The sequence below is a fragment of the Artemia franciscana genome, chromosome 3 (genome assembly GCF_032884065.1).
Source record: "Artemia franciscana chromosome 3, ASM3288406v1, whole genome shotgun sequence".
NCBI lineage: Eukaryota > Metazoa > Arthropoda > Branchiopoda > Anostraca > Artemiidae > Artemia > Artemia franciscana.
In genome coordinates this window covers 45,827,073-45,854,887 of record NC_088865.1, presented here as the reverse complement: position 1 = coordinate 45,854,887, position 27,815 = coordinate 45,827,073, and the positions used below count along the sequence as shown (strand labels likewise).

Below are 27,815 nucleotides of genomic sequence, written 5' to 3'. Positions count from 1 at the left end.
GACGATTGCCAAGAGGAAAGTAGCCATTAACTTTAAAGGAGGATGAAGAACATTTTCAAAATTTATTATGGTGTATTGTCAAGATAAAAAAATTTCAGTGATGGAAATTTGCAAAATAGATTTGCTAAAAAATATGATGACGCCATATAGTTTGTGACCCAAACAATTTGGCTCCCTCTGTATTTTATACGTGACAAATCTGCGTCGTCATCAAAGTAAAAAAGTGAACCAGGTCCTTATCACTATGTGTTATACATATAATCCTACGTTTATATAATATTTACCTACTGCCACACAATAATCTTGAATAAGAAAGTAGTAAAAATACTAGAAAAAACACAGATATAGTTTGCCTAGAACAGTTACAAAGGACTTTCAAATAATATTCTAAAGTTGCTGAGGCTTTAATATAGATTTAATTACCGAAATGGGTTGGAGGTTGTCTATTTTGCTGTGAGTCTCGAGTTTATATTCGTAATTTAACAAAAACTATACTTTTTTATATTATTTTTACAACGCCCCAAAACTTTTCAATTCAAATAGATTCGCTTTTCCACGATATGTCACAGATGTTCTCTTTTTGCGGTTTAAAGCATTTCAGTTGCTACCCTAGGATAAATTATTCGTCTTTCTTTGAAAAAATAGTAAAGAGGCGGAAAATTTAGAAATTTTTCGCGATACACACAGACTATTCTTATTTTTATTAAATTAGGGGAAATACTTATTTTGTATATAGTAACAAACAATTCTAAACTATCAGCAAATTTTAGACATATGTTGGGAATTCGAGATTTTTATATTTTTTTTCTAATAAATAGATAGATTAAAAGACAACTTCTTTTTCTTTCTTTTTATTAAAGGACGTCATCAAAACTCTTCTACTATATTTACATATTAGGTATGTACTTTTTTAATAACTGATAGTTCGTAAGTCGCTTCACAAAGAGGTTTTCTAAGCCCTTGACCAAGGTAACATTGTAACCACGTATTATCATATGTAGTGATTAAATTAAAAAACAAAAGTTTTTTTTAGCTGAAAGTATGGAGCGACATTAAAACTTAGAACGAACAGAAATTACTCCGTATATGAAAGGGGCTGTTCCCTCCTCAACGTCACGCTCTTTACGCTAAAGTTTGACTCTTTCTCTCAACTCTACTTTTTAATACAGTAAAAAACCTTAGCGTAAAGATTGGAGCGTTGGGGAGGGGACAGCTCCTTTCATATACGGAGTAATTTCTGTTCGTTTTAAGCTTTAATGTCGCCTTTTACTTTGATACGCTGAATCTGATCGTGTGATTATCGTTAAGATTCTATGACTTTTAAGGGGCGTTTCCCCCTATTCTCCAAAATAAGGCAAATTTTCTCAGGCTCGTAACTTTTGATGGGTAAGATTAAACTTGATGAAATATTCAAAATCTGCATTAAAATGCAACTCTTTTGATGCGATTCTTTTGATGTAACTATTATTATAATAATTCAGTTTTTTTAGAGCTTCGGTTACTATTGAGCCGGATTGCTCCTTACTACAGTTCGTTACCACGAACTTTTTGACTAGTTTCAAAATTTTTTTTTAAGTTTTTAAGTAGCTTAGAACATAAATACCAATCGTAGAGTAAAAGATGATAGCACAGCAGGATTTTGAAAATCTAATTCATTGGTGTTAAAATATATAAATTTGGTTATAAGCCAAGTATGTAATCTTGTGTCGGTAAATTTGTTTAGAAAATTTTAATAAGCCCAAAGGTAACAAAAATAAAAACATGACATAAGATGAGCACTCAAAATAAAATGGACAACTTCTCTGGGGGGGAGGGATATTTGATCCTTGCCAAACAAAAATGTCAGATTTATATAAGTTTGCTAACATTTTCTTAAATTTTAAAAGCGATTCAAACTTTTCTTGGGGATAGATTGGAGAGATAGATTGAAGATTGGGCCCCTATAATCCAAAATGAAAGGCTCCTACAAATTAATTGAAAAGAAACTTCTAATTCAAAAACCTTTACAAGTTTCGAAAATCCGTAAAATTTGGCTGGAAACAAAATAATAAGAAATTGATCAGAATAATGAACAAAAGTAAAAGTAAGTTTTTCGTTGAAGTCAAAATAAATGAAATCATGTTTTTTCTTCATGTTTAAAAATACATAGTCTTTTTTTATTGGGGTGGGACAAAAAAATTGTTTGCATAAGCCAAATGAAATAGTCTTTGCCTCTTCATCCATCTAATTTTAGGATACCTGAGCACCAAGAGGGACATTTGAAGAGGCAAATATCCTTGACTTACTGATGATAATCGCTAACAGCTTTTCCATCTAGGAAACCTCTGTAGAGCCGTTAACCTTTCTAATTCTAGAGCAGGAAATTAAGGACAATTGTACAGTATTATGCAAAGAGAATTTCACTCTAACATGACCTATGTGAGAAAACTGCTTTTGCAGGTGGTGTCTGATTCGAAAATGAGATTTAATTAGTTGTTATGTGGGTTTTGTTAAATATTTTGTATGAGAATCTCAGTAAATTTTTTCTTGAAAACAATGTTACAGTGAATTTGAGGACCTTGATTTGATTCCTACCAAGTAGTTTATGATAATTTCTTAAGGTTAGGATTTTTCAAACAGATGTGGTCCCATCCGATTTGTTCAAATAAATATTAACTGTCTTGACTCATTATAATCTTGGTGAAATTATCACCTTTTTTATAGCTATATCTGACCTTATTGCTTTACGAATATAATAATCTTGTGACTAAATGAAGTAAGCTGTTTAACCCCTTTTGACAAGAAAAAACACTTTAGTTTGTCTGTGTCTTTCCATCTGTTTATAATTACGGCTCTACAAGTTCATAGTCAGAACATCGAAACTCAAAAAGGATATTTAAATTTAGTCCTAGTCTTTAATGAAATTGGGCATGACCTCTTTATCTTCGTTTTCAAACTAGGAGGATACACCCCTTTCCAGCTGCTTAATCTCTGAGACGTTACATTTCCAGTGTTTTTCTCTCACTCCTAAACTCCAAATGAACTGGATTCCTTTTAAATATTAATGGCTGTGGTAAGTACTTTAACTGATCAATGCTGTTAATATGGTTAATTTATTACTAAATTCAATTCCATTGCAAAAATTTAAAAGTGTATTTTTAAAAATTACTTTGACACTTTAATTCCATGCCCCAATGAAAATTTAGTCGTAAGAAATTTTTCACAAGTATGTTTATCTGCTGATGACGGTCACTGTGTATGTGACCGAAATATCCAGAGACTTTGTCATTGTTTTCACAATCTAATAAAGTAATTTCTCTCTATTAAACTGTTATTTTTACGAATAAGTTAAATCTAGCTTTTGGGACACAACATACCCCTGTCAAACCTTAATTATACCAGTACTGGTTAGCAACTAAAATGCTAAGCGTTGTTGCAAATAATGGTACAATGCTCATCTTTGAATATGCAAAATATGAACTGTCTCCTGTACTTCTATCAAAATCTATTGGGTATGAAAGGGAGGGACAGGACCATATGCAGTATTTTTGCTCGAGAAAAAGGGGAGGGGTTACACAAAAACCATCTAAAATTTGTTTATATACCATTTTGTTACGTTTTTACGAGTTGGACAAGCATCTCGGGGGCTCTAAGCCCCTACCCCCCTGTGTATTGCCATGGTGAAGTATCAACGTATAGCATATAGTTTGTTAAAAAGCTTATTTAGTAAAGTCTCTTCGAGGGGGAAAAACCCCGTCTTTAGTATGATGTTCAGTGTCGTACTGTTTACAACAGATACACCAAACGCTGCTTTTTAAAGTTTTCAATCCATCTCTCATGTCATTTCATTATGTCAGAGTTTATTAACGGTTTCTCGTATATTCTTGTTTTAACGGATGAAACCGTAAATAACATCTAAACCTTCTTTGTAGAGGAAAAATGGAAATTAAAGCACTACAAAAATTGCACAAATGTTTCTATGTACAAATTTATTTTCCCTATAATTCAAACATATTTGTTTCTTCAGACTTTATTTCTAATCCATACCCAGAAAATGTTATCCCCGTTTCTAAAATAATCTTTTCCTGACAAGGATGGTGCATATTTTTTTATTTATATAGATGGTGTAATAGGGAATTTCAACTTGCTTACAGATACAACTCAACGCGTTCCTGCCAATTTAGATCATTACTGAATTATTTTTGCTGAATTTATTTTACACCCTCCCAAAAACTTTCCATTTCCTTTAAATATTTCCTTATGACACCCTCCCGTCCCAGACGAGGACGACCTGCTCTCCGTTTAGCCCTAGACGGTTGGCTGAAAAGGACAATTTTTGGCAATATATTATCCTTCACCCAAAGACCGTGCCCTTTCTGTCGTTATAGCCCTACATAGCCTACATAGCCCTACATAGCAGGATTAAACCAAGTTTTTTGTACAGCCTGCCGTTTGAGGTAAGGTCAGTCAGCCAGGTACCCAGAACGATCCGTAGACAATTTCAATGGAAAACATCAAGTAAATCTTCATCCGCTTTTTGGAGCGCCCATGCTCTCCGTTTAGCCCTAGACGGTTGGCTGAAAAGGACAATTTTTGGCAATATATTATCCTTCATCCAAAGACCGTGCCCTTTCTGTCGTTATAGCCCTACATAGCCTACATAGCCCTACATAGCGGGATTAAACCACGTTTTTTGTACAGCCTGCCGTTTGAGGTAAGGTCAGTCAGCCAGGTACCCAGAACGATCCGTAGACAATTTCAATGGAAAACATCAAGCAAATCTTCATCCGCTTTTTGGAGCGCCCATGCTTCAGGGCCATATTTGACAAATTTCATCACTGTACCTTCCAATATTTTTAATATATTGTGTGACTTATTCTTCTTAACATTAATTTTCAAACCTATTCTAGCACCCATCGCGAAACCTCTAAGAGTTTATTCATTCTTTATTCAAACTTTTTATTCAAAAGTTTATTCAAACTTTCATCTAGGATGCTTAAATTACATCATAGTTTTCCTTTCTCATTTGATTCAGTGGTTTCCCATTGCCTTTCCTATGCTCCTTAAGACAGAACCCATCAAAATGATCCATATAAAAGGGGATAGAACAAAACCCTGCTTAACTCCTGATTTAATACATAACCAGCTGCTAACCTCATTTTCTACCCTCATACATAGCACTAATCACACTTATGTATTTGACTGGTATACCATACAAGGATAATACCCCTGCTAAAGCTCTTCTATCAACAGAATCGAACGCTTGCTCATAAACTATAAAACTTAGGGCAAAAGATGTTTGACACCTAGGGCACTCATCAATTATTAACCTAAGAGTGAAAATTTGGTCGACATGTCCTCAACTATTTCTAAAACCACAATTCTTTTCTGTTAAAATTTTGTCTACAACATCTCTCAGTCTAAAAATTAACATATTACTAAGTAATTTACTACTTAGAGAAACCAGACTAATGCATCAATAATTACGACACTTACTCTTATCACCTTTCTTATGCAGTGGTTTAGTTAAGGTTTTCCTAAAATTGCTAGATACTTCCCTTTTTTCAAATATCGTATTCATAATCTTCAGTAAATTATTTCTAACCTCATACCCATCATATTTAAGAAATTTATTTACCACACTGTTGGCACCTAGAGCCTCATTATTTTTATTCCTTTTAGTACTGTCGCTAATTCCTCCCCACAAAACGAATCGTCCTTCACATCCAAGGTATCACAAGCTTGTTCATTTTCCTCTATACCTTTCCCTGCAACTGTATCTCGGTTTAGCACATTCTCAAAATGTCCCACCCATCTCTCTTTAACTCTCTACTTATCACTAATTGTGACCCTGTTCCTATCTTTAACTGGGACAAGTCCGGATTTACTAGTCCCTCTCAATTTATTAACATGCCAGTACAATATTTTGCTATTATGCCGTCTAGCTGCCTCTTCCAGATCTTCGGCAATTTTACCCATGGCCTCCACTTCACACCTCCTGAGCTCACGTTTTAACGCTTTCTCCACTTTCTTTACTTTCCTTTTTTTTTCTTATAATCTATCACTCAGATAATTCTTGCACAAATCCCTTCTCCTCTCTATTAAACGTAAAGTTTTTCCACTAATATTCCCAGCTGCAGTCTTAAACTTCTTCCCTAAGACACCGTCAGTAACTTCAAAAATTGTTTTTCTAAAATTAGTCAAACCATCTTCCTCATTGTCAAATTTTAAACTCTCAAGTTTAGTGTTCAACTGTTCCTGGAAAGTTTCCTTCAAACTCTCATCCTGGAGTCTACCTACATTATAACTTCCCGAGAGGTAGTTACCCTTCCGAAATTTCAGCTTTAAATTAACCCCAGACATTACTAGATGGTGATCTTTGGTTTTGATATAAATAACTGCACTCCTGTATACCCTTGTATCTTGTATTGATCCAACCAGTCATCGGTTTGCTATAAAATAATAAATAAGGTTTGCTGTCTTACCATGACGTGAATACCAAGTCAACTTATGGGCCATTTTATTACCAAACACCGTGTTGGTTATAACTAGATTGTTATACCTACGAAACTACAAAAGTGTGTAGCCATTACTGTTTTCTTTTTCTACACCAAATTTACCTAGGCTAGGATACCTTCTATCCCTATTTCTGCTGACATAGGCGTTAAAATCTCCTAATAAAAACATCATATTTCTATCTGGGACCCAGTCTATTTGTTCCTGTAAGTGTAAGTAAGATTCATCGGAATGACTAGTACCTCCGTCAGTCGGTTCAACAGGGGCATATACTATTATAACTGATACCCTTAACTTTTTAGTAAAAAAAAGCAATTAGGATTATATTATTGATACCTTCCCAGCCTAAACAATATTTAGCAGCTTTCTTATTTATCATGAGCCCTACTCCCGTCTATGTACCCCATTCTTCCTGCCTGAGTATATAGATTCTATATCATCTAATTTTATGTTTCCTATCCCTAGGATATGAGTTTCTAAAACTCCTAAAAAGTTCAGTTTGAATCGTCTGAATTCTTAAGTCAAAATGTCTATACAATAGCCATTTTTTTAAGTCGTAACATTCCAAGTTCAAATTTTCATGTTTTTTTAAATCGTTGAAATTATTTTGGCCTCAGGAAAAGCTATGATCCCAGATACTAGTGCAGGACGGGGATCAACATATCTTCTTAAGTCTGCACCAAAGCACTTAAGCCTGCTTAGAACCGGACAGCAAGAAGTCCCTGGGACCTCCAGTATGAATGGCGGCTTTGTGCAATTCTGGGCCTATCTTTGTCACAACATGGTTTTCAGGACTTGGCGATGCTTTTCTATCAATAGGAGTCAAAATCCTGTACAGACAGTCCCAAGCCTATTACCTCCGACTCATTCTATGTTAATGCCTACAAATAATACGCTACTACCGGGGGGGGCAGTCCATAGTAGATAAATTAGTTAGGAAGAGGTTTTTGAGCCCAAAAACACCCGTCGAAACAAACCAAGCGCAGAGAATTATCTATTAACCAGAATCTCTTGCAAATGCCGCTTCAATTCCTAGGCTATAATTTGCTCGAGGGGCGCCACTCCTCAAGTGGGAATAGAGTTGAACGCAAGGTCCTAGTCTTGTAGGTATCCCGAAAGGGTCAAGGCAGACCTTTGCAGAGGTTACTGTCCATAGATCTTGATCTTACGCCCTGCCGCAGCTGTCCCCCTATAGAGGATCCTCTCACGATTATGTTATGCGTCACCATGCAATTTAACCCGTTACTGGGAGAAGGTTTGCAACTCATGGGACGTGTGGACACGCCAGTGGGCCCAGTTGAATGCACATTTGAGGGGCCTTCTTCCTCCTCCAGCTTGAGCAGTAACAGCAGTAGAGCTAAAGAGCATTCGACTCATTAAACTTTATGTATATATATATATATATATATATATATATATATATATATATATATATATATATATATATATATATATATGTATTTTTGAAAGTTTTCCCGTTGCAATGGAGGGGGGCAGCGTTTCTCTGTGGAAGATAGTTTTACATTGCCTCCTTTTTTGCAATATAAAGAGCGGTTCATTTTCGGTCAAAATTGAACAAAAGGGCAAAAGGATCCACAAGGTTTCCCTGGGATGGCATAAGATGTTAAAAGGATTGCTTCTTCTGTCACACAGATATTTAGGGGGTCTAAGATTTCCCAATTTTAAACTGAAAATGACAACTTTGGAACTGAGGTTTTCATAAAAAGTCACCCAGAAACGCCAAATGTTGTTGGTGCCGAAAATCTTTTACTAGAGATTACATAAATTGGAGCCGAGACGGCAGGAATTATTTCATCAAGGATTTCAAAAAATATCCCCGTACAAACCAACATGGAGCCCAGATTGCAAGAAAAGTAGCTAACATTTCTATTCTAGCGTAAACAAATAACATCCACATGTAAAAAAAAAAGTTTGGCAAGAATACAGGAAGTGTCAGGAAGAATTCAAAGAATTGTCACCAAGAATGTACACATTGAAGTTGACAATGCCAGAAAGGCAGCCGACATTTCCAGTAGACCTTTTTCAGGAAAACAAGGGTCAAAAACATAAAAATGTTACATTTTGACCCCAATTTTTTGATTCTTAAGTGAGAAGGGGTGGAGACTATTTACAAATCCTGAAGTGGTATCTCTCTTTTTTTATGAATATAAGTGAAAACCGTATAAAATGGAGGAAAATCTCCAACTCCTCATAAAAATTCCTGTCACTTTCTTCTGTGACACTTATTGTTTTTAGGCAAAACTTTGCCTTTAAAACTCTTTTGAGGATTTTTTTTCACTTTTATTTTCTAAGGCTGACAAGGAGTTTTCTACATGGACACTGCTTCTTTTCTTCTAACCAAATCCAAGGAAGTATAATGCCTAGTCGATTATTTACTCTCTAAGACAAATTCAAGTCCTGTGAGAGCTTCAATTAATCGTTGAACCGTTTAGGGATCGACAAACATGCAAAAACAGAAAAAACTGTGTCGACATTGAGAAAAATAAAACGTATATTTTTGTCTGTGTGTGGGGGGGGGGTCATAAGGGGAGACCATATGACCTCAAGGTGGAGAAATGATGCTTTAGATAAGACTTTAATCACATACGCTTACAAATAACTAGTTATGTTTTGTCCTGTTAGCGGATTTTTTACTATATTCAAAGCATCTTTTGATTTCATCTAATCTATTGAGGATAAATGTAGATTTGGTTTCACAGTGAACATATTCTTGTTCTAACACTATAAAAGGTATGCAATATCAACAGAATTGCACTACATAGCCAGCTAAACGTACTGCATATTTTATTATGTCCATCAAAAGCTCAACATATTCCTCAAGATATACACTGAGTCTACTAATTTCCATTATTTTGGTATGGTCTCATTCCCCAAGAGTTAAGAATCAATTTGTGTAACAAACAAAAAGAAGCTATCAAGGCGAGATCTACCCATTACTTATTTACCCATCACCCATTACTACCCATTACTTACGAGTAATACCCATTACTTATCGTAGCTCATAAGGACGACAACTCGGTGCAAAGCCTAGTCAGTTCCTCGGCTAAATTTATTTCAAGGGTGGCTACTCCACGACAGATTGACCTATTGAAGGCCAACTACTGTTAATTCTACTACACCTGTAAGACATTGCAGTACCAAGCCGCTTTTTTAGAGCAAAAAACAGTGCACTCTCTCTCTCTCTCTCTCTGCAAAATCTATTTAGAGAGTCACTGTTTACTTTGCCCCAGAGAAAGAGTTTTATTTTTTCAAATCCTTTCCTATGACCCCTTTCACACCAATCAAGGACGTCCTGTTTAGTGTTTGTCCTCAGGTGGGGTAAAAAAGTCCAATTTTGGGAAATTTGAATCATTTTTTTTTGTAGAATGTGGCCTAAGCGTCTTAGCTTTTTTTCATGTAGACCTAAAAAATGAGACTAAGCGACATTCACTCACTGAAGCAGCAAAATATTCGGTTTCTATTTCCTTATTAATGTTTGGTTTCTGCATTAATCTTAATTAATAGCGTTGTTGTAATGGTTTATTGATTAGTCCTGTATTTTTGTGGAGAACCGTTTTCTAATGTTTATTCCCCGTGAGTTGGAGAAGTTGCATGCAATAAAGTACTAAATTGGAAATTTACCTGTCATTATTTTGTTAAAACTGTTGTCATTTAAGTTTCCCCCTTTTTCACCTTTCAAGAGTAACAAAGCAGTACCAAAGCAAGGTTAGAATAGAAAAGTTGTTGAAATTAAACAGAATAATATAACTTTTGAGTTTTGATCAGGAAGGGACAGAGTAATCAAAAAAGAAAAACTTTACTTTTACTAGTTGTTCAATATAGTTTTGTTTATTGATCATTTGAAATCAATGTTTGTTTACTTGTTTATTGAAAATTTTAAAGTTTCTTTCGTAAATCTTTAAATCACGACTTTTTTTAGATGCCACAATAGTGATCAAAAGTATTTTTTTAATTTTTACCTTTGGAAATACTGTTCCTGGAAAAAAAAAATTGAAATTAAGAATTGAACACATCAACAATATAGGTCGAAAACAAATACTGAAATGTCATTTGGATGAGCCACGAAAGGCAAGGATCAGTTCTTTTTTTCAAAATATTGGCAAATCTGCTGGAAAATCACTTTCATCTCAGACTATACATTAAATTTAGGTATTGACTTAAAATGACTTAATCAATACGATAGGTCTTTAGCCTGTATAAGATAGGCACTTTTCCACACCTCAGTTCCAGGTTTCGGCAGGATAAAACACTACACCTATTAGGACTTAAAGACATTAAAGCGTCACGCTTACTATCCCGACTATTTTCAGCTAGTCGGGTAAAAAAATTGGATTTGATAATTTTTACAAGGAAAAACTTACTGATCGAAACGTATGAAGTGAAATCAATGAAGGAAGATCAGTCTCAGTCGAAAAAAAAACAAAAAAACGATGTAATTTTGTAAGCAATATAACCCAAATCAGCAAATAAAAACAACCGGACAGTCTGTAAAATTCGTTGCACCTCCCCCCCAAGCGTTTTTGCTAGTAACACCTCTGGTTGGTGCTAGATCAAGTCCATGGAAAGTTGTTACTCGAGTCTGTTAGACCCAGTTTTCTGTCTCAACTGTCTATCTATCTCTTTCTATCCATCTAAGAGTTGTCCAGTTTTTAGGACAACTCTTCTACGGTTGAATATAATATCATATTTTCTTCAATCTTTATCTTACCGTCTTTTGATAGCTAAACCCTCAAAAACAAGAACAAAATTCAATAAACGAAAATGTAAAATAAACACTACATGATATTCTACACCATTCATTCTGCCTATATTTCGGAATATAAGTAGAAAATTGCAAAATTCCATCTTTTCTTCATCATTTGTTTGTCACACTTATTAAGACTTCAAGTAAATCTATTTCGAGGTTGCGTCACACTTTTCATACCATGTCATTATCAGGTGAGAATGATAGAGCTATTTGATCAGGATTTACCTTTTGGGTATGTAAGGGAAAAATCGGTAATAAGAAAGAAGTCGTGAGAGATCATCACCCGTTGATTAACCCCAGTTCTACGGGTTTAAAGACTGAACAGCAGTCCTTACTACCCGTTTTTACACAAAATTTGAAATAAGATTTAAAATTTTACTTTCAGTGATGGTAGCATTACGGAAAGGTGAAGTTACAGATGGCGCGAGGATAAGGGTTATTTTTCTGTTTTGAGATATCTAATTATTTTGCATTTATCCATAACTTAGACATTTTTGGAAAGTATTTTCGAGTGAGGTTTATGTATTATAGACAAGTAAAATATTTTGTCATCATCAGAAAACTTATTATAAGGACTAAATTAGTCCTTATAATTACTAAATTGAATTAGTAAGAGTAGTTCTGCAAAAATAGGTTCCTGATATTAACACTTCCTGATAGGAAAAAAAGATCTAACTAGGCCAAAACTTTGGTGAAAATCGCTTCCTCCTCCCAGTCCCCTTAATATATTTTTCATGATATCGTCTGATGACAATCTGACTTAAAGATTCTGACCTGAAATAATCGAATTTGTGAGCAAGAGAATTCACACAATAGTTTATTTTGATGATTTTTATTGAAAACAGTTGTAAAATGACAAGGTTTATTTTCTGGTGTGAAAGAATAATTTGGATTGTTCAACACTTTGGGAAAAATCATTTAGAATATCAATTTTGGAAACACAATTTTTATTTGACATAACTCACATTCATATGCACTTCTCATTATTCTGTTTTTTTCACTGTCAAACAGTTCAACAGTTCGTGGTAAAGACCATGGAATTTCGATACCAATGGATATATCAAAAGAATTGGCTTATTATAATCATTCTAAATATATAAGTTTCATTGATTTTAGTTTTACCCATCTAAATCACCGAGCCTTAGAAAATTTGTCTGATTTTCAAAAAAGGGGAGAAAGACCCCAGAAACTATAGAATTTTACTGAAAATAACACCATCAGATTCAGCGTATCAGAGAACCCTACTCTAGAGGCTTAAGCTCCTATCTACAAAAATGTGGGATTTTGTAATTTTTGTCAGAAGAAAGATTACGGATGCGTGTTTCTTTGTTTTTTTTGTCTTTTTTCCCAGGGGTGGTCGTTTCAACCCAGTGGGAATAGAATATCGGGAGAAGGCTTATTCTAATTGAAATTAAAGGTTCGAATGCCCCCTTACACGCCACTTTTCCCCAAAATCTTCCATTAAAATTTTAATATAGCTACTTTGTGTAGCATAGTTGAAAGGCCCAATAAATATGATTTTGGAGATAGCATGCCCCTCACAGCCCCTTGGGAAAGGTTTTTAAGTTATAAAATTTTCCAATTGTTTATGTATAGTATTTGTTATTGGGAAGTATGCATATATTTTTCGGGCGGGAAGCGGAGGACGAATTTTTTTCTGGGGGATTTTGCACGGGAAAATTTTTCCATGGAAAGGGAAGATCTAGGGGGTGAACTTTTCAGGGGAAACAATACACTGGGAGAATTTGCCAGAATTCCTGTGCGAAATTTCTGTATATGTCTTGCTTTCTCTTTACCAACTCAATTCTACTCGGGGAGATGTTGAGGGTAACTGTTCGGGGTGAATTTTTGCCAGAATTGAATTATCCAGGGAAACTTCTTTGGGGAGGTTGATTTTTCCGTGGAAGTGGAATCAGACATCCTAGCGTTATTTCAAAAAGGATGAAAAATTAAATGAAAAAGCACTTTTTTTCAATTGAACGTATGAAGCAGCATTAAAACTTGAACAAACAGAAATTATTACGTATATGAGGGGGTTGCCCCACCTCAACACCTCACTCATTACGCTACAGTTTAAATTTTGTCCCAATTTCTTAAAAATGACTCCTGAAACACAAGAATCGTTTAATTAAAACAATAACTTCTTTTTTTAAAGTTCCAAAAAACTTTAGCGTGAAGAATGAAGTGTTGAGCAGGGGGAAACCCCCCTCAAATACATAATAATTTCTGTTCGTTTTAAATTTTAGTTTTGCTCCTTATCTTCAGTTGAAAAACTTATTTATTTATTTATTTAATGTTTACAAGGATACAGTAGACACATTACAATTTAATTTGGTTGTGAATATTATAAAATTCTTTGTCGGTGTGGACATGCGTAAAGGTTTGCAGAGTAAAATAAAATAAAATTGAAGTTCTAAAAATCGTTTTCTCACCCAGGGAAGCTAAGTACCTTGGTACTTATTGTTAAAACTGCTAGCTTGGAAAATAGTAGTTAAGACTGTTTATAATTAGAAATAGGAAACATATCTCCGCTGATGAATTACCCTCTAATCCCCCCTTCATCAACAAGAGCCAATAAGGCCATAAGAAGTAGAAATTTCTTTTCGTGGGAGAGTATTGACACATTTCCTACGTTATAAACATGATGGCAGCATCATGCCACGTTTATTTATTTATTTGTTTATGTATTTACCATATTTATTTATTTCCAACTTGTATCGTAATTAGCCAGCTACAGTCCCGACTTTAAATTCAAAAAGCACCGATCTGGGTACCGAGGGAGCGATTTGAGTAAAAACCCCAAAACCATTCAAAAATATGGCTTGTCTTTTCTCGTTTTTTCTTCATATTTATCTGTTAGTAAAAATTGAGGTAGGAGGGAAATAATGACTTTCTATTTCCCAAGAATATTGATGGTGCTAGAGAAAAGAGTTATATTTGTCATAAATTTACCATTTCCCATGCTATTAGATCATTCCCTAACATTACATTTTCAACTCTCCAAAGGGTGACTAAAGCCTTCAATGGCAAAATGGTATACATTTATCTTCTACAATTACAGTACTCGTATCGTTTACATCATTCCTTTTATAAAAAATTTGAAGTCCTCCAGAAGCGATTTATAAAATTGATTTTAGAAAAAATTTGAAAAAATTTAAAGTCCTCCAGAAGCAATTTACAAAATTGATTTGGCTTGAAATAGTAGTTTTTTTTAGTGATTTGTTTACCTTCTTTCGAAACTGAGAATCCATTTACTTCCATTATTTTCTGTATTCTCCAGTGGATAACTAAAGTGTCAAGATTTTAGAGCGATTTTACCCATAAATCTCCTCTTGCGGAAAGAGATGTATCAGGCTCTTATCATAAGAAGAACTTCAAAATCATCTGAAAGCAATTCAACTATTTGATGTTAAATGAAGCACTGATCAGAGGACATAATACAAATTGATACAATAGCATCTTCCTTTAAAAAGGAGGAAATGCATTTTAGATTAAGAGGCCTAGATATCAAGCTTGATAGGACAACTAAATTAAAAATTCAAAGCATAAACTGAAGACGAAAAAAAAACTATTCCTTCACAATCTATTTAACATGTTTCTAAAAAATTTACTCAAATAGTCAGACTCTTAATTTCCACTACTTTCGTATAATTTTGAAAAACTAGCGCTGTAATGAAAACACAAAGCATTGTATATTTTTGTAGATTAGGAACACAAAAATTTCTTAGGATGTTTTCTATACTAGATAAGTAGACCCTTATAACTTCTTTTATGGTCTGATTTCGTTTATTTTTGCATTCCATTGGCATTCAATGAAGGTTTTTGTTTGCATCTAATGTTCAATCACACAAAGAAAAAGTTTTTTTTTTCAGCTGAAAGGATTACAAAAACTTAAAGCTTAAGCGAACAGAATTGATATTTTGTCTCTTAAAAATTGGGCTAGAACTTTCAATTTCCAATCAAATGAGCCCTCTCTGATGTTTATAGGAGCATCCCTTCCGTAAAAACCATATATGCCCCTAGGGTATAACTTACAACGCCCGCCCCATGGCCCTTTGGGGTTGTGTTGACTCCGGAATTTTTCCTATCTGATCTTTGAACTATTTCTTACAAAATAGCTATCTAAAAATTTTTACCAGATACATTCGTGGAAACAAGAGCGTGGAAGGGGGGGGGGCAAGTTGCCCTCCGTTGACTTTTGACTCTTAAAAAGGGCACAAGAACTTCCAATTTTCAATCGAATGAGTCACTTGAGTTCATGCGACCACCCTTCAACATGAAGTGCCTCTGGAAAAAAATAATAAATAATAACATTTAACTACCTTTACTATAGGCAACGCTATAACGTTCCCTCTGACTTGATATCACAAGCAAACATCTTGATATTAGAGTTTAGGATGAACTTCAAAGGTCAACAATGATCTAAATATTAAAAAATATATTATATAAATAAGGAACCATGGGTGCCAGCAAGGGGGCCCTAGCCCTTCCTAAGAAATTTGGGACTATAAAGTAATTATAAGGAAATCAAAGGAAAATGATGTGAATAGGTAAAAAACATGAAAAAATGTGTGCTGCCTCATTGTTTGTTGTCTGCCAATAGATTTTGACCCTTAATAAGGAAAATATGACTTCTAATTTGTGACTGAGTGGTTCCTTTTCAGTTTTCCACAAAAAAATTTTCTATATGATTTGGTTAAGGCAATAGAAAGAAAAATTAAATTTTCCATAGTAAAGAATGGTAACTGAATAACGATCCGTGTTAGTAACGAAAGTAGTAGAGCCTAAATAGTGATAACATTTAATCAAAGAATCAGCTTTCTATAGTGATCCTTCGTATGTATTTGTTTATCTGTAATTTGTGCAGTTATTAGTACACAAAGAAGTTCGTATAATTACGGGAAACACGATGAAAAAAACTATAAGGGATAATTTCGGTAAAAATGTGCCGTTAACTTTTGCTTGCATTGCAACAGTACCCATGAGCTGATCTACGAAGTCACTGTAATCAGAAATGTTTCTCCTGAACGGAACGCTGGGTATTTTTGTGTTTTCCTCTGAACGGATACGTTTTTTTTTTATTATCATTTTTTTCCCAGTAGTGATTCTATTTATCTAGTTGTCACTTCGAAAAAGATTAAGTTTTGTACAGCTTTGAAGTATAAAGGCGTCGAATATATTGGTTTTTGGTATTCAAAATTAGATTAAAAATGTTGAATCAAAAATTTTTAATTGGTTTTCTTAATTTTAGTTTTAATGTTTTACTTTTAACAAACTACTTCGAAAATGCGTTACTTTTTATAATCAATTGACTCTGAAGGCCTTAAATATTTTGGTGTTCGATAACCAGGTTCAAAACTGTGGTTAATGCTAAAAAAAATATCCGTCAAATACTTCGCCATTGCTCAACAGAACTGAATGCTGGGAATTTATATCTTAGTTTTTTTGCAAGTAGGCTATTGGTTTGTGTTTTTTTTGTAATTAATTACTTTTTTCATTTTTGTATACTTTGACTTTAATTGACATACTTTTTCCATTGCCTTTTGCAAAATGTTTGTCTGTAAGCTTCATTAAATAAAAATAAAGTTTTTTCAACTGAAAATAAGGAGCAGCATTAAAACTTGAAACGAACAGAAATTATTACAAAAAAGGTTGCCCCCCTCCTCAACACCTCTCTCTTCAAGCTACAGTTTTTCGGTACTTTAAAAAAAGTTACCTATTTTTATAATTAACCGACCCTTCTGTTTCAGGAGTTGTTTTTAAAGAGTTAGGACAAAATTTAAACTTTAGCGTAAAGAGCGAAGTATCGAACTAGCGTTGAGCGAGTGTACACAGCGAACCCTTATACACATAATAATTTCTGTTTTTTTCAAGTTTTAATATTGCTCCTTACTTTCAGTTGAAAAAATTTGTTTTTTTTTAATTAAATTTTTGATCGTTTTTTAAATAGCACCAGGACACCTGGTTCCATCTCCTAAGAAAATTCCTCCCCCCCCCCAAAGAAATATCCTCTAGGCAACACAATCCTGGTGCAAATATACCCCGTACAATTACATTTAATATCTCCATGCCTAAAGTTGAATCAGTAAAGAGAAAGAAAGACATGCCAAGAAATTTCGTATAGGAATTTTGGTGAATTCACCCAGTGTAAATTTTCCTGAAAAGTTCATCCCCTGGAGATTCCCCCTCCATGGAAATTCTCCCCTTGCAAAATCCTCCCAGAAGAAAATTTTTCCTCCCCTCCCCACCTGAAAAATGTATGCTTACTTCCCATTAACAAATAAACAATGGGTAAATGTTGTAACTTAAAAACCATTTCTAAGGGTTTGTAGGGGGTCATTTTATCTTCAAGACAAAGTTATTGGCCTTTTCAACTATGCTGAAGAAAAATCTTATCTCAAAATTTTGATCGTACGATTTTGGGAAGAAAGTGGTGTGGGAGGAGACCTAGTTGTCCGCCAATTTTCTGGTAACTTGAAAAGGGCACTAGTATCTTTCATTTTCATTAGAATGGACCCTCTCGACGTTTTAGGCCTACTGGGTCACTACAATAGCCCTTGGAAAAAAACTTCAAAAAACAAAGAAACAAATGAACACACATCCGTGATCTTTCTTCTGGCAAAAATTACAAAATTCCATAAAATTTTTGCAGATATAAGATTGAAACCTCTACATCAGGATTCTTTGATACGCTGAACCCGATGGTGTAATTTTCATTATAATTTTGTGACTTCGAGGGTTTTTTTCTCCCTTTTTTGGAAAATCAGTCAAATTTTCTAGGGCTCGTAGCTTTTGATGGGTAAGATCCAAATTAATGAAACTTATATATTTGGAATCAGCATATTAACCCAGCTCTTTTAATATATCTATTGATATCAATATCCCGTTTAATTAAGTTTCGGTTACTATTGAGCCGGGTCGCTCCTTACAGTTCGTTACTACGAACTGTTTGATTACCCATCAAAATCCAAAGAGAGATTATTTAAATATTAATCGTTTTTTCGCGGTAGCAAAAGTATTTTATTCATAAAACTTTGCAGTTTAATGAAATGTAATCAAACAAATAGAAGAGATCTTTCAAATAAAGTAAGGAGCAAGTTTAGAACTTAAAACAATATGAATCACTCTGTATATAATGGGGAATATCCCCTTCTCGACACCTTAATCATTAAACAAGAGTTTTTTAGTGCTTTGAAAAATCTTATCTTCCAATTGTAAATTTTCTTTAAAAGTTTGAAAACAGCCAAACTTCACTGTGAAGAGTTAGGAGCTAAGGAGTAGACAGCCCCCTTAATATAAAAAATAATCTTTTTCAAATCAAAATAATCAAATAAGTTTCAAATCTATTCCTTGCTTTCATTTGAAAAGGCCGTTTTTTATTTAATTTCTGATTGCTTTCCAAATCATACCCAGTCCTAACCAAGATATAGTTTGAGGTATTGGTCTCCTAAATCCCTAATTTATTTCTTTTAAAATGTGCAAATCAGTAATTGTACGTTGGTTAGAACCATCCTACGTTTAAATTTGTAATATCAATTTTCGATAAAATTTGAATATGCTTAAAATTGGTGATGAATAGTAATATTGGTGAAAAGTCCTAGTTAGTATTACTACTAAAGAACTTCTGTTGGATGAAAAGGAGAATTATTGTTTGTATGGATGGAAATTCTGTGAGGCTTTTGATCTTCTACATAACTGATGTCATTACAACCTCTACAATAGGATTTTATTATCGACTAATACATTAAATACATTTCTTTAAATACGTTAAAGTACTTCATACAAATAGAAAAAGAAAACAATACCGTTTAGAATACCGGTACTTTAAAAAAAAGTTACCTATTTTTATAATTAACCGACCCTTGTGTTTCAGGAGTTGTTTTTAAAGAGTTAGGACAAAATTTAAACTTTAGCGTAAAGAGCGAAGTATCGAACTAGCGCTGAGCGAGTGTACACAGCGAACCCTCATACACATAATAATTTCTGTTTTTTTCAAGTTTTAATATTGCTCCTTGCTTTCAGTTGAAAAAATTTGTTTTTATTTTTGATCGTTTTTTATTCTGTTGGAAATTTTGTTGTACTTCATATAAATAGAAAAAGAAAACAATACCGTTTAGAATTGCTAAGAACTAAGTTGTCAGCAGTATTTGTCGCCTGGCGAGGCTGATGATTACCTGGCTTGTCTTTTCCACTTCTGTGCTGTTAGATATGGGAATGTAATATTTCAGCTGTACAAAGAAGCAATTTAACTCACTCCTACTCCCACCCTAACTCTTTCAACATTTATCTGAATCCTCATGAAGAGTAGGTAGTTTGTTCATCAAAATAATTTTTAATTTAGGAATCTGCCCTACCCCCACCAAAACATTGACTTACTCCCTCCCCTCATTATAGCTGATACCCAATCACAGATCACCAAAAGTAGCCAAACTTCATTACAAAGAAAGCGAATCAACTTAGTTGAATACAATTCTGCCACCGTTAGCTCCTCAGAATTTTAAATTGATTGCAAGTTCGTCCTCTTTGGGATAAAGTCGTAGTTTGGTGCCCTAAAATGGAAGAAAATAAAAATTTCCACTGACGCAATCTTTATGGTAACTTAAAAAAGAGCTTTAAATTTACGTTTGAATGAGTTCCTTTCCAATTATCTTGGACCTTTGGTTTGATACAATCACCCCTAGGAAAAAAAACAAAAAAAAAACAAATAAACATGCATCGACGATGTTTCTTTGAAAAAAAAGCGAAATTCCACGTTTTGAAGATTTGAGCTTGAAACATCTATGGTAGGGTTCTCTGATATGATGTATCTAATAAAGGTATTTTCAATAAGATTGCATTTTTTATGGGGGTGTTTCCCCTTTTTTCAAAAATTAGGCAAATTTTCTTAGATTTTTGGTTTTGGGCGGGTAACAATAAACTGAAAGAATTTTATGTATTTAGAATAAACGTAAAAAGCCAATACTGTCGGTGTAGCAATTGTCATGAGATTTTCATTTTTGGTTTTGGTGAATATTCGTCCAAGTCACTTTTTGCCTCCATTTTTTTATCAGAAACTATTTGATACGATTCTCTTATTACGAAATTTTTTTTGAAACACTTCATATTATTTAGTTGAATAGGACAGTAATAGCAAAGAGGGTTTACTTGACAGCTGGGTAGTAAGTTTAAATTTTGTTTTTCTTTCCCTATTCTATTTTTTTTCTAAATATATAACGGATTTAAGTTTGAGGGGGAATTGTCCTGTTTTGAAAGAGGTATATTTTACATGGCCGTTATAAAATCGAAATTTAGTATCTATGCAGGCAGGATGGTTTTTGAGTATCTCTACTCCTTCTGTAAACTATTCTAAGGCGTAGAAAAATCTTCTGCCAATGCCCTTGTAAGGAGCGTATTATAAACCAATGTAAAATGAAATTAATAAGACCTTGCACAGAGAGCATCCCCCCAATATCCTGAGTCTTACACAAAAGTAAATTATTTTAAAGAACTACACTTTCTTGTTTCTGCAGACAAAATCCTCGATATAAAACTAATGACTGATAATGTGAAAAAAAACACTAGTAATAACCAAAAGGCAATTATTCTAATTACATTATATAATTAAATTTACATTCTATTAAGATTTTTAGCGAATCCCTTTTAGTTTACTTCTTTTGTGTTTTTTTTTTTTTACTTTTTGGCATTGGGTTTTTGTGATGGAGTCTTGCCTGGTATAATTTTAAAGTGGGTTGAATTTTGTATAGGTTCAGTTTTGCGAGGTTAAATTTTGCGCGGTCTGATTTTTTTTTTTTTTTTTTTTTTTTTTTACTTAAGTTTAATGTTTGAGTTTTTCTGTTCCAGTCACATGAGTTGAATTCTGGTGTGGATTAAATAAAAAAAAAAAAACGAGTTTTTTAACGGGAAGTAAGGAGCGAAATTAAAACTTAAAACGAACAGAAATTACTTCGTATATGAAAGGGCTGCTTCATCAGCAACACCCCGCTCTTTACGCTAAAGTTTGACTCTTTCTCTTAATTCTACTTTTTAAAACAGTAAAAAACTTTAACGTAAAGAGCGGGACGTTGATGAGGAAGCAGCCCTTTCATATACGAAGTAATTTCTGTTCGTTTTAAGTTTTAATGTCGCTCCTTACTTCCCGCTAAAAAAAACTTGTTTTTTTTATTTAATTTCTTAACGTTTTTGAACGATGCATGTTTTGATTTTGGCTCTCCACAGATGAATAATTAAAACGAAATTTGCATATTTATTTTTTTGGCTAATTGGCTTTCTCGTAGTTTTGATCGAGTAATTTTGAGAAAAAAGGAGCGGGGGAGGAGGCCTAGTTGCCATCCGATTTTTTGGTTACTTAAAAAGGCAACTAGAACTTTTCATTTTTTACGAATGTTTATTAGTAAAAGATATACGTAACTTACAAATTAGCTTACGTAACGAACTTCTGTATTCTCATGTTTTTATTGCGTATATGAAGGGATTCACCCCCTTGTCAGTACCTCGCTCTTTACACTAAAGCTTAAATCTTGTCCCAATTTCTTAAGAATGACCCCTGAATCACAAAAGCCTTAGAATAAATAGTTGAAATTAATAAAAATGCTTTAGCGTAAAGAGCGAGGTATTAGGAGGAGGTGAGCCCATCATACACTAATTTCATACACTAATACACATAATAATTTCTGTTCGTTTTAAGTTTTAATGCTTCTCCTTACTTTCAGTTGAAAAAACTTTTTCATATTTTTTTTTCATTGTTTTTTTTTAAATAATGCTAGAAAATCCTGCTCTCCCTTCATGAAACTTTTCTTCCCCCATGAAAAATTCCTCCAAGTAAACTTCCCCCAACATATCCCCCTCTTCTCACCCCCCCCCCTCAACCTAAAAATCCCCCTGAAAACGTATGTACTCTTCCAAATAACCATTACTATATGTAAGCACCGGTCAAAGTTTGTAGGCCTAACTTGTGGCCCCTCCCACGGGGACTGTGGGGGAGTAAGTCGTCCCCAAAAACATAGTCATACGGCTTTTTGACTACGCTGAATAAAATGGCTATCTCAGAATTTTGATCCAGTGAATTTGGGAAAATAATTAGCGTGGGAGGGGGCCTAGGTGCCCTCCAATTTTTCGGTTACTTAATAAGTGCACTAGAACTTTTCATTTCCGTTAGAATGAGCCTTCTCGCAAGATTCTTGGACCACTGGATCGATGCGATCACCCCTGGGGAAAAAAACAAAAAAACAAAAAAAAAACAAAAAAAAAACAAATAAACACGTATCCGTGATCTGCCTTCTGGCAAAAATACAAAATTCCACATTTTTGTATATAGGAGCTTGAAACTTCTACAATATGATGGTGTGATTTTCGTTAAGATTCTATGACTTTTAGGGGTTGTTTCCCCCTGTTTTCTAAAGTAAGGCAAATTTTCTCAGGGTCGTAACTTTTGATGGGTAAGATTAAACTTGATGAAACTTATATATTTAAAATCAGCATTAAAATGCAATTCTTTTGATGTAACTATTGGTATCAAAATTCCGTTTTTTAGAGTTTTGGCTACTATTGAGCCGGGTCGCTCCTTACTACAGTTCGTTACCACGAACTGTTTGATAAGATTTTACCAGTATTTTGTGTATTGCTCCTTCAAGCCTTTTGGGAGTGGGTTTAACTCAGACCTCCTTCCCCAGTTGTACATATAGACATTTTGCACCTCATATAACCTACTCAGGAATCATTCTGGGAATAGTCCTAAATTACTCACGGTAAATCCTTAAAACTTTTATGATTTTAAGTAATAATTTTAACAAATGAAATCTGCTTTCCACCAGATTTGAAATTAGAGCTTTTGTCTCAATAATTAATTGAATACAAGCCAAAAACTGCAATGGGTCTTCTAAAATGAAACAAAATATGTTGTTTACCTCTCTGACAAATTGTACCAATTTCTATTACAGTTTATATAAAACAATATCGGATCTGTTTGATTTCAAGGCTTTTGGTTGTAGTATGCCATTTGAAAAGCAAAGTACGGTTGGGATCTATTCCACTATTGTTTGATATTAATCATGGTTTAATCATGGATATTAATCATTGGTGTTTGATATTAATCATGGTTGACATAAAAGGTTTCGAACTCACTAATTGCAAACATGGATGTTAAAATTGCAATTCGAGTTTCTTCAAACAAAACTCAGTAAATATCATACATATATTGCAATTCATTCCAGTTTCTACCGAAGTCTGAATTATATAATTTCAAACTTGTTGGTTAGAAGTCTGAGGATAGAAAGTTCCAATTAGAAAGTCCAAGAGTGGAATATATTTAGTACACATATCACAAATGATATAATATGTTACAGAATTGTTGCATATACCACATAGGTAACACTTTCGAGTTAAGACACCTCGTCCCGCTAATAGAATAAAAGTAGTGATATAACATGTTAAATAGTGATGCAAAAGATATAATATGTTACAAAATTGTAGCATATCACACATGGGTAACACTGCCGAGTAAAGACTCCTCGTTAATAGAATGAAAGTAGTGATATAATATGCTAAGTAGTGATACAAAATTTACTAGATATTTTCCAGAGAAATTGCCTACGGATTGTTCTGGGTACCCGGCTGACTGACTGTATTTTAAGCAGTAGGTTGTACGAAAAATTTGGTTCAGTCCCGCTTTCTAGGGCTATAATGAAAGAAAAGTTGAGATGGCTAGGCCACGTTCTACGGATGAAGGATGACAGATTACCGAAGGTTGTCCTTTTTTACCAACTGTCTGGAGCTTCACGGAAAGCAGATCGACCTGGTCTGCGTTGGGAGGATGCCATAAATAAAGATTTAAAGGAAATGGGAACTTCCTGGGAGGGTGTAAAGAGGGAGACTTTAAATAGATTAGGTTGGAGGAGGAGCGTGAGTAGCTGTGTTGGCCTCAGACGGCTTGGTGCTGCAGTGAGTTATTATTATTAGTAGTAGTAGTTTGTAGTGATACAAAAGATATATGTTACAAAATTGTAGCATATCACACATGGTTAACACTGTAGAGTTTAGACTCCTCGTCACGTTAATAGAATAAAAGTAGTTATACAAAAGATATAATATGTTACAAAATTGTAGCATATCACACATGGGTAACGCTGTAGAGTTTAGACTCCTCGTCACGTTAATAGAATAAAAGTAGTTATACAAAAGATATAATATGTTACAAAATTGTAGCATATCACACATGGGTAACGCTGTAGAGTTTAGACTCCTCGTCACGTTAATAGAATAAAAGTAGTTATACAAAAGATATAATATGTTACAAAATTGTAGCATATCACACATGGGTAACGCTGTAGAGTTTAGACTCCTCGTCACGTTAATAGAATAAAAGTAGTACCATTAGATCCTTATTTTATGCTCTTTGTACACATTATGGCCACTTTTCTGAAAACATACCTAGATACCCCAGGTTTAGCCCTTGGAAGGAAAACACTAAAACACGATTCTTAATTTATAATACACAAATTGTTTCTGTTAATCAGATTATCCCGTCTCCTTCCATTATTATATAAATAAAAAAAAAATCAATTAATGTTTTTATGCGCAATTCTATTATGATCACTCAGCCAAAACTGTATTTCTTCGAGTCAAGAAGAAAGATAACCGCTATATGACACATCACGAGATGAAAAATAACAAGGACATATATAATCAGGACTATATATGGGATAATTCAGGGGCAAGCTTGGGTTTCGTATATTGTCAGAGAAGTAACCATTATATTTGGAGTATAACACAATGACTTTACTTCTAATATTTTACTGAAATGATACAATATTTCATATTGTATATTTCATATTCACATGAAATATTAATATATGAAATATATTCATATTTCATATCAATATTTTATGTGATATAATATTTTACTTTATCTCAAATGATATCAAGTTTCCTATAGTTATAAACAGGTGACTTCAGTTTTGACAGGGTCGTACATCCGGCTCGGCAAAAAAAAACTATAAAAAATTTAAAATTAACAATTTCTCAGCTGATTCAAATACCTAGGAATAATCGTAAATAAAAAAGGTTCAAAGTTCTAGTGACCCCGATGCTATATCATCTTTAATACGTAACATTTGTCCCAGCCATCTCAGGCTTTCTTTTATTATAGATCTAGAAAGTCGAATGTACATTTACCGTGCAGCTTATTGCTTAGCATACGGTCGGACAAACAGGCACCCAAAACTGTCTGTGGAAAATTTCTCTGGAAAACACTAAAAAAAAATCCTCCTCTGCCTTTCTAAGCGTCTACACTCCAGAACCATACTTTCCTATTGTCATTGGGCAAAATGTCTATATGTACAACTGGGGGAGGGGGTCTGAGTTAAACCCACTCTCAAAAGGCTCGAAAAAGCATTATACAAAACACTGGCAAAATCTTATCCACACCAGAATTCAAATCATAGGATTGACCCAGAAAAATTACAACAATAAAAATTAAGTAAATAAAAAATCAGATCGTGCCAAATTTAACCTCACAAAACTAAATCGATACAAATTTCAACCCATGTGAAAATTATACCAGGCAACACTCCATCAACAAAAACCGAATGCCGAAAAAGTAAAAAAAAAAGTAAACTAAAAGGGCTACACTAAAAGGTTAATAGAATGTAAATATGACTAGATAACATAATTATAATGATTGCCTTTTGGTTATTACTAGTGTTTTTTTTTCACATTATCAGTCATTTTTGTAAAGAGCAAACAAAAGAAAGTGTAGGTTTTTTTTAAACTGATTTACTTTTGTATAAGACTCAGTATATTGGGGGGTTGCTGTCTCTCTACAAGGTCTCATTAATTTCTTTTTACTTTGAGTTAAAACACACTTTCTACAAGGGCGTCGGCAGGAAATTTTCCAGAGTGGGCCAAAAGCCACAATATCGGTGGTGATTGGGTGACAGGGAATATATTTCAGGAAATTTTTCGTAGGAATGAATTTATTTTTAAATACTTTTAGGAAAAAACTCAAATAAAAAGAACAAATAAATCACACTCAAAATGAAACAAAAAACAGCAAATTTTAAACGACAAGGATTGCTGGCAAAGGGATCAGTTTATTTCATCAATAGTATATTTAATTATTATGAATTTAATCTTAAAAGACAATGAAACTCAAACCAGAATTACAGAAACATTTAGTGCTTCGGTAGATTATAACAGATGTAGACTTATCTTTGTGCAATTTTCTACGCCATAGAAACATCAAAATAAAAAATAAATTAAAACATTTTAAACACATTTCCATTAGTTTTACATCTCACGGATCCTGATGTTTTAATCTACAGAAATGCGCAAAAGGAGGTAAAAAAAATCAAAGCATTTATGGACTTGTAATTTTTTCTAATAGATTTTTTTTGCGTTGTTTCGACTAAACAGTTGGAGAGTGTCCCATCTGACTCCTTTTCATGGATAAACTGAAGTTATTCCCTATTTTTGTGTGTGTGTGTATTTTACCAGTTTCTACCCATGATTTCGGATTCCCTGGCCTAAAAGGGAACGGATCTGTCCACCATTCTCCTAGCTGGGTCGTTTCGTAACAGAGGTCAGGCTAATAAAGTCTAGTGTTCCGTGTTCCTTGCGTTCCTAATATTCTACTAAATAAGAGGAGTTACTTTTTTAAAAGTCTTACTAGAAAAGGCTGATGCCAGGCCAGAAGCCTAAAATATTACGAAACCAACAGCCTACGGTCCAAAAGTCGCTTTAACAATAGCTCCCAGCTGGTTATTTACAACTTTCCTCTCATCAAATCCCAACAATAACCCAGTACTGCAGGAGAAAATATCAAAGTACCTTGCTTTACTACCAGAAGTAAAATCAATATGCATGAAGTGTACTCCATCACAAGTTAACATTTGTACATTCTGACCTAATATCCTTCCCTTCTCCCTGTCTTCCACTCATGAGTTTTGAACTTGACTGAGATCCAAAATTATTAACAAGGGGGATAAGGAAGAAGTTGAACTTGCGCAGGATTCCTTATCAGGAAACAAACTTTATACGCTTTTGATGTCAGTTGAGCTACTAGCCTGGACTTTACAATGCAATTATGATGGCATGTGAAGATATTGGGACATTTTAGGCTTGAACTTAAGAACAATTGTATTTATAGGGACCATGACTTTTCGAAGATTTACTGATGAGAAGTGAAATATTGGAAACTTAAGAGAGAGCAGGAATGCTAAATTTAGTTAACAAATACCCGTGATGAAGGGACACAGCCAAAAGAACAAAAGTGAAACAAAACTCACTTTTATAATAAAAGTGAAATAGTTGGAAAGTAAAAAACGCTCGAATGCTAAATATAACTCAAGAATATCTACGGTGAAGCACGCAGCTAAGGTTTTGGGTCCAACGCCAGGGACCAGATTTAATATAAAACTTTTTGTAGTAAAAAGGAAATAAGGGATTTATTTTTGTTCAATAGAGAGAGAATCAGAAAGCTGTCCATGGAAAAATTGTTCTCAAGGAAAACTCGTACTTGGAAAATTTGACACCAGACAACTCGTTCCAGAAAAGCTTT

The 27,815-nt window shown here is 33.9% G+C and overlaps 1 protein-coding gene across 2 annotated transcripts in view; it reads right to left on the bottom strand.

The window, feature by feature from the left end:
- Positions 1-27,203, bottom strand: part of LOC136025323 (uncharacterized) — a gene marked incomplete at its 3' end in the record, with an annotated part of 112,309 nt that extends 85,106 nt beyond the window's left edge. The window contains 1 exon segment of one of the 2 annotated variants that reach the window (XM_065701234.1): positions 27,086-27,203. In XM_065701234.1, the coding sequence (XP_065557306.1) occupies positions 27,086-27,134 (49 nt within the window). 2 annotated transcript variants of the gene reach the window in all.
- Positions 27,204-27,815: the final 612 nt, after the last annotated feature.